We start from the raw sequence: 7,328 nt of genomic DNA on the forward strand, positions 1-7,328 counted from the left end.
TGTTTTTCTTTTATAATATCTCTCCATATTAATTTTGAATTAATTCTAAAGAAGCATTAATAATTAATAATAAGAATATTACATTTTAATATATATATATATATTTAAAGATATAAAAACTTAAAGTCTAATAAGATTTTAAAACTTACTTGCCGAGTTCGTATATCTAAATGAGTGACAACAAATAATCCTCTTACTTGAACTCTGAAATTAAGTTTAAAAACCTATACGAACAAACGTGAATGTAAAAATAACATAGAAACGAACGAAAATATATAAAGTGTAATGTGAATATAAAATTATTCGCAAAAAATGAACAATACCTTTTTAATCGAATGTTCTTGAGATTGAGAAGTGGATTTTGAAAAAAAGAGAAAAAAGTTTATAAATTGCCTAGTCTTATTGTTGATAAAAAAAAAATATATTGTTTAATTATTTATTAAAAAAACCATTAGAGATGAAAAATATAAGTAAACACTCATACAAAATTTGAAATAAAACGTTGCAAGCAATAGGAATCAAACCTCTATCCACTATTAAACAAACAACACTACATGCCAACAAGTCAACACCATTCGTGTTACTCAATTTGAACTTATATATATGTATATATTATTCTATAATTTATATTAAAAATATAAAAAATGGATAAATTGGGGCACGTGTCCAAGATGGATAAATTGGGGCACGTGTCCCCTGCCTTTAGTGGCTTCGCTTGCTTGGTATTTATTAATAGGTGACTAAATCCTAATCTCTTAACCCTTAGTTTTAGGCATTCCACGTGCTAAAATTCTTCTAAAAAAAATCCTAAAATTAGACTAGAATCCCTCATTTTAATCAATGTAATTAAAAAAAAAAAAATTGACTTTGTCTTCAGTCAATTACATAATTATTATCACTTGCTCAGCTATTTACGTTTAGCCTTTAGAAAAGTTCTTAATCATTGAAATAAAACCATCGAAATTTAGCCACCATCGAAACTCTCTCTTTACACATTTTGTATATAAAAACCCACAAACATTATCATTTTCAACCAACATTTTTTTTACCTTAAAAGAAAAAACCCACAAAAAAAGAGAAAAAAAAACTATAAAAGAGAGAAAAAAAAAAAAAGATTTGCATCTTTTCCTTCCTTTTCTTGTGATCCTTCTTCTTTTTTCTTTTTCTGTATTCTATAATTCAAGTTTTTCAAGCCCTTCACTCTTAAAAGGGGTAATTAAAAAAAAAAAAAGAGAGAGAATTTTGTTTGTTTGTTCATAATGGTGAGTACAAGTGTAGCAAGGACAGTGATTGGCATTATAGGTAAGAAATCTAATCAAATTGGTCATCGTCAATATGAATTAGGGTTCGAATTTGTAATTACAAAAACAAAAATAATTTGATTGTGTTCTTTCAGGAAATGTCATATCTTTTGGTTTATTTATGTCACCGATGTAAGTTTCTAATTTCTCTATATTCTTTTGTTACTCAAAAGTTTATTACTTTTCTTTTTTAAGTAACGAGATGATCCAAAAATTTTGCAGCCCTACATTTGCTCAAATAGTGAGGCGCAAGGCGGTAGAAGATTTCAAGCCAGATCCTTACTTGGCCACAATCCTCAATTGTGCCATGTGGGTGTTCTATGGAATGCCATTTGTTCATCCCGATAGCCTCCTCGTCGTTACCATCAATGGCATTGGTTTTTTCATCGAGCTCGCCTATGTTTCCATCTTCTTTATCTACTCTCCATGGGTCAAGAGAGTAAGCCGAGAGTCGTTTCTAATTTCTCTTTCTATATTTTTTATACGGTTTGGTTGAATTGATTAGGACTTCGTTTGTTTTGTGAAATTTTTCAGAAGAAGATGCTGATCATTCTTTTCATCGAAACTATCTTCTTCACCGTTGTCGTCCTCATTACACTTTTGGTTTTTCACAACACTACAAGCAGATCTTACTTTGTTGGCATTTTATGTATTATCTTCAATATTGGAATGTATACTTCTCCATTGACTGTCATGGTATTAAGAACTAATTCAAAAAAACAATAGGATTGTTTTTATTCTAAATTTATAATTTATAGTTTTGAATATTGAATTTTGTTGTGTTTCTTTTAGCGACTAGTCATCAAAACAAGGAGCGTGAAGTATATGCCATTTACTCTTTCACTCGCCAACTTTTGCAATGGTATTGTATGGGCTGTTTACGCTCTTCTCAAATTCGATCCTAATGTCTTGGTAAGCCTTTAGTTCCATAATTAGCCTGTTATGTTTGATAATTGTTTTAAGTTTTTGATTTATTGATTTTTTTTGTTGTTGTTGTTCAGATTCCAAATGGTTTGGGAGCTCTTTCAGGATTGATACAATTGATTCTATATGCAACTTATTATAGAACGACAAATTGGGACAGCGACGACACGTCGTCCTCGAAGAAGCCAGAAGTGCAAATGACGAATGTGTAGTTTTGGGAGGTTGGATATATTTAGAAGTCGACATGTCGTCTAGCAACTTCTTACCTCCTTTTGGAGCTTCGTTGAAGGCTCAGCTAAATAACTTGGTGTAATTTTAATCATTGCATCCATTCTTTTTTTTGCTGTGTACTTCTAATTCTTTTCCTCCACACCAAAATTGTTCTTACAATATTCTTTATTGGATATTTAATTCAATTTGCAATTTTCCTCACTTAACATTTATTCCTTATTTTTAATTTATTTTGTTATACGAAAATGCCGGTGAATTGACAATTAAGTACCCTTTGAATATGTGAAGACCAAATTCTTTGATTAAACATGAATTAACTTAAGATCAAACCTCTTAAGACAAATAACAAGTTTTGTAAAGTAGTATTTTGTTAGAATAACAACTAAATGAAGGGATTGGAATTCCCATAGTAGAAGCAATCAAATATGTCTTGTCTCAATTACGTTTTAACTTGAAATTATAGAGGCGAAAAAAATAGGATAAACAAAATTAAATCTAAGCATGCTTTGAGAGAAAAGGGGAAAACGAAACTAGCCCTTCAAGAAACACTTTCTCCACGTTTCCTCGCCACAATAAAAAATCACAAACTAGACTCCTCCTTCTTGATCTCGAACACCATGAACACATCAACTCAACGGAAACCGGTTCTTGAACTCCACCACAAAAACTTTCTTATATTCTCTAAATGAGAATCATAGAGAGTGTGTGGACTTTGTTTTGCATAGGGAAGAAGATGAAGAGAGATGGAGAGCACATAACACTTGTGTGAAAAAAAAAAAAAAAAAATCATGTAATTCAAAGATATGTCCACCTCTGTCAAAATCAGTTTTTAAAGAGAAGTTAATAAATAACTCCCTTGAGAGTTATAAATTTGAATTTCAAAATTCAAATTATATTTAATTATTTTATATTTAATATAATTAAATGTAACTATATTATATCTCATATAATATAACCTATAGTTTATTATATCACATATAATATAATCTATGGTTTATAATTCTGTCAAATAACTTATGGTATTAATATGAATCATATTCATATTAATTTCAACCTATAGCTTTTATATGAATCATATTCTTATAATTAATATTTGGACCATATTCAAATATTTATTTCTCTCATTAAAACTTTATATTATAATGTATGTATTAGTTATGTATAATTAATTTGAACAATTCAAATTAAAAAAAAAAAATTTAATTTTCATTAATTCTTATTGAACTAACAATAGGATCTTATGGAACCTACAGATTGAAGCTCAAATGATATGAGATTAATTAATTAAAATCTTTAATTAAATTAATCCACTTTCATTAACTGTCGGTCACTTTACTAAAGTCCGACAATTGCACTCATTGCACTGTAGATATATTTCTGTGTCCATTGGATATATCGAATCAACAGTGCATCGACCCTTCATAAATTGCTTGTAAGTACAATTGGGTCAAAATTACCATTTTACCCCTATAGTAGTTACATCTAACTCCTTAAGTACCACTGATCCTTCTAATGAACAATCAGTCATAGTTCAACTATAACCAAATTCCCCTCAGGCTAGAAGAGGGTGTGATGCCATATTGTTCAAGACCCATATCAGTTTTTAAGGGAGCAATTTATCTACATGCCCTAACAACAGGAAGAAGTGAATTCATTCTTGTACAACTGTGTTCTTAGCTCCACACTCGGACGAATCCCCAAAATGGTAAGCATATTGAGTCGACGAATTGTCCATTCTTATCCATGCAGATCAAAGGACCGTCCTAATAGGCAGGAATTCACAACTCACTCATAATTAAGGTCAAGTCACCTATGATCATCTTGGTGAAATATAAGTCTCTTCTAGTAATGATGTTATAAAGAGAGATTATTTATTTCATGGTCCAATATTATACAAACTCTTTGTATAGGATATCCTTGCTCACACGTCTCCACATGAATGATCAGGATAAGATCATTTGTCATACTTTACAACAATTGTAACAATTACAAAGCGGGTCTTATATGTAGAGTCACCAGGATAAGGTACCCAACCTTATCTATCTACTATAGACTGTTCAGGTTATTACTTAAACATGATCCACCCGTATGTTTCCTACATGCATGTTTAAGCTCCATCAAATAGCTTTGGATCTTAGTTTATTGGTTTTGGGTTAATGCAACTAAATGTCAAATAAAATAACAACTTATTTTATTAAATAAATAACTTTTTTGAACAAATACAATTTACAAACTACAAAACCATAAGTTTTAGGGCATCAACCTCAAAACTAAATGCCTTGAATTTTGGATTATTGCTTCATCTGTATGTCACTATGATCTCCAATAATTTGAATCCCTCATCGCTCATATAAGTCCTTATCTGAATATTTGACAACTCTTTGGCCAATTTAGAAGCAAATATACCGTCACTGACGCTATCGCCATCGCTGCAGGAACTTATGAAGACATCATATATTTGTTTAATAAGTCGTAACTTTAAGGAGCTATTTGTTTTCTTGAAATCAAATATGTTGATGTTTTTTGTGTTGGCTATATTTTTTTGGTGTTACAACTGTGGATTTCGGTAAACGTGTTTTTCATCTTGTCCTCTATGATATTTTGTAGAATGTCTCACTCGATGATTGTCTTTAAGGATTTTTTTTTTTTACTTATGTTGGTTTTGTGCACTAAACTCATAGTTGGTAAATGTATAAACAAATTATTGATAATTAATAAAAATAATTTGTTATTTTATTATGTTGCATAATTCAATTGAATAAAAAAAATCCAAGATTTGTAGGGTTTTATGCCCTAAAACTTATAGATAGTAAATGCTATTGATTGACCGTCATCGATAAAGAGTTATAGATGTTAAATCAATAAATGTTATTGTTTGTATTGTTGTCTATTTTTTCTTAATAACCATAAATCCAATAAACTAACATCCAAGGCTGTCTTATGAGTCTTGAACTGTATATAGAGACATATAGGGATCAATGTTCAAGATACAACCTAAAGGGTCTATAATATAGGAATAAGACTGGGTACCTTATCCTAGAAACACAATGGATACGAACCACTTTATATTTGATACAAACGTAATGATCTAATGCGTTCGTATAGGTGACACGCTGTTGGGATGTGTCCTAATTCTTCTGGTGGTCTTGTAGTTTGTAAACATTTGTACACATATTGTTATTAATAAAAAAGTATTATTTTATAGGCATTTACTCAAATCCAATAAATTAAGATCCTTGGTTATTTCATGTAACTTAAGCATATATGTGAGACATACAAGTGGATCATGCCTTAAGTAATAACTTAAATGGTCTGTAGTAGATGGATAAAGGTGGGATACCTTATTCTGTTGACACTACGGATACGACCCGCTTTGTAGATGTTTACAAGTGTTGTAAAGTGCTACAAATGATCTGATCCTGACCATTCATATGGAAACATGCGAGCAGGGGTATCCTATACAAAGAGTTTGTATACGACTGGACCACGAGACGATTAGTCTCTTTATATAACATCGTTGACAATTGAGACTTACATTTCACTAAGATGACCATAGGTGACATGACCTTAATCCTGAGTGAGTTGGAAACTCCTGCTCATGAGAATGGTCCTTTGAATTGTATGGGTGAGAGTGGTCAGATTGCCAACACAATAAGCCTACCATTTTAGGGTTTTGTTTGATTGGGAAGTTGGGAATTCAGTTACACAAGATGAAATTCACTCCTTCCTCGAAGCAGGGGTAAGTAGATAAATTGCTCACTTAAGGGCTCATTCCGGATCTTGAACATAGTGGCCACACCCTCTCTTTGGAAAAGAGGACTCAGTCATAGTAGGATATGACTTATTGTTCATTAGAAGAATCAATGGTACTTAAGGAGTTAGATGTAACTACAGTGGTAAAACGGTAAATTAGCCCAACTGTACTTATGAGCAATTTGTGAAAGGTCATCGCACTGTTGATTGGTCATATGGACACAGAAATATATCTGTAGTGCGAAGAGTGCAACTGTAGGTCTTTAGTGGAGTGACCAACAATTAACGGATGGTGGATCTCGTGATTAAAGAGTTTAGTGAGTTATTTATGTACAGTTGGAGCTTCAAGCTACAGGTCCATGAGGTCCTCTTGGTAGCTCAATGGGTTCAAGTTGAGAATAAGATTTTGGGTTACTTTGAAGTGTTCAAATTAACAAGAGGAACTTCAATTATATATGATATAATTGATATGATGTATTAGATACATTAATTGGAAAAGTTAATATAAATATGATTTATATTAAATACCATAAAATAGAAAAAGAACTATGGTTTATATGTTTCATATGATGAAATATTAAAACTATAGGTTATAAATATAATATGATAAGTTGGTTCTCATATTTATTTATAATATATTAATTATATGATAATTAATTATTTTTCTCTAATAACCGAATTGAGTGGGAGGTTATTGTAAGTTTTATGGTAATTATGAGATAAAAAAGAAAATGGTTTTCCAAAATTAGATTTGATGATTCATTCGGAATTAATCTCACGAAAAATGCTATCAAGTAAAAAATGTTTTTACTAAGCGATAGCATTGAGAGCATGCACGATCGAGCTACAAGTTGACTATACGATAGTTACTCGCTTGATCGTTGCTACACGATCGAGTATCAAAGTCTATACGATAGGCTTCATCTTCTAAACGATCGAGTACATCGTTTATACAATAGACAGTATTCGTCTCCCACTTACTCGATCGTCTACCTCCTACTTTCTTCAATCCAAGATCATACAGAGCCCACAACTCTTGGATTCTCACACCGAGAATATCAAGGTAACACTTATTGTGGTGTTCCTGTTTAGTTTGAGGATCGAGTTGGACTCGATTGG

At 31.3% G+C, this 7,328-nt stretch overlaps 1 protein-coding gene across 1 annotated transcript; it reads left to right on the forward strand.

Annotated features, from left to right (window-relative positions):
* Window positions 1-1,259: 1,259 nt before the first annotated feature.
* LOC120084080 (bidirectional sugar transporter SWEET5-like) lies at window positions 1,260-2,437 on the forward strand. Its single transcript, XM_039039982.2, has 6 exons — window positions 1,260-1,302; window positions 1,397-1,433; window positions 1,524-1,740; window positions 1,836-1,997; window positions 2,094-2,213; window positions 2,303-2,437. The coding sequence occupies exons 1-6, from the start codon at window positions 1,260-1,262 to the stop codon at window positions 2,435-2,437; spliced, it is 714 nt and encodes a 237-aa protein (XP_038895910.2).
* Window positions 2,438-7,328: the final 4,891 nt, after the last annotated feature.

This window comes from Benincasa hispida, chromosome 8 (assembly GCF_027475165.1).
Source record: "Benincasa hispida cultivar pf3 chromosome 8, pf3_genome.v1.1, whole genome shotgun sequence".
Taxonomy (NCBI): domain Eukaryota; kingdom Viridiplantae; phylum Streptophyta; class Magnoliopsida; order Cucurbitales; family Cucurbitaceae; genus Benincasa; species Benincasa hispida.

What these genes read in the sequence shown, in the direction of transcription:
- LOC120084080 (XM_039039982.2), top strand. Translation starts at nt 1,260, where the DNA reads ATGGTGAGTACAAGTGTAGCAAGGACAGTGATTGGCATTATAG. An exon ending in GACAGTGATTGGCATTATAG is followed by an intron (nt 1,303 to 1,396) that starts GTAAGAAATCTA and finishes GTGTTCTTTCAG; the next exon opens with GAAATGTCATATCTTTTGGT. An exon ending in AATTCGATCCTAATGTCTTG is followed by an intron (nt 2,214 to 2,302) that starts GTAAGCCTTTAG and finishes GTTGTTGTTCAG; the next exon opens with ATTCCAAATGGTTTGGGAGC.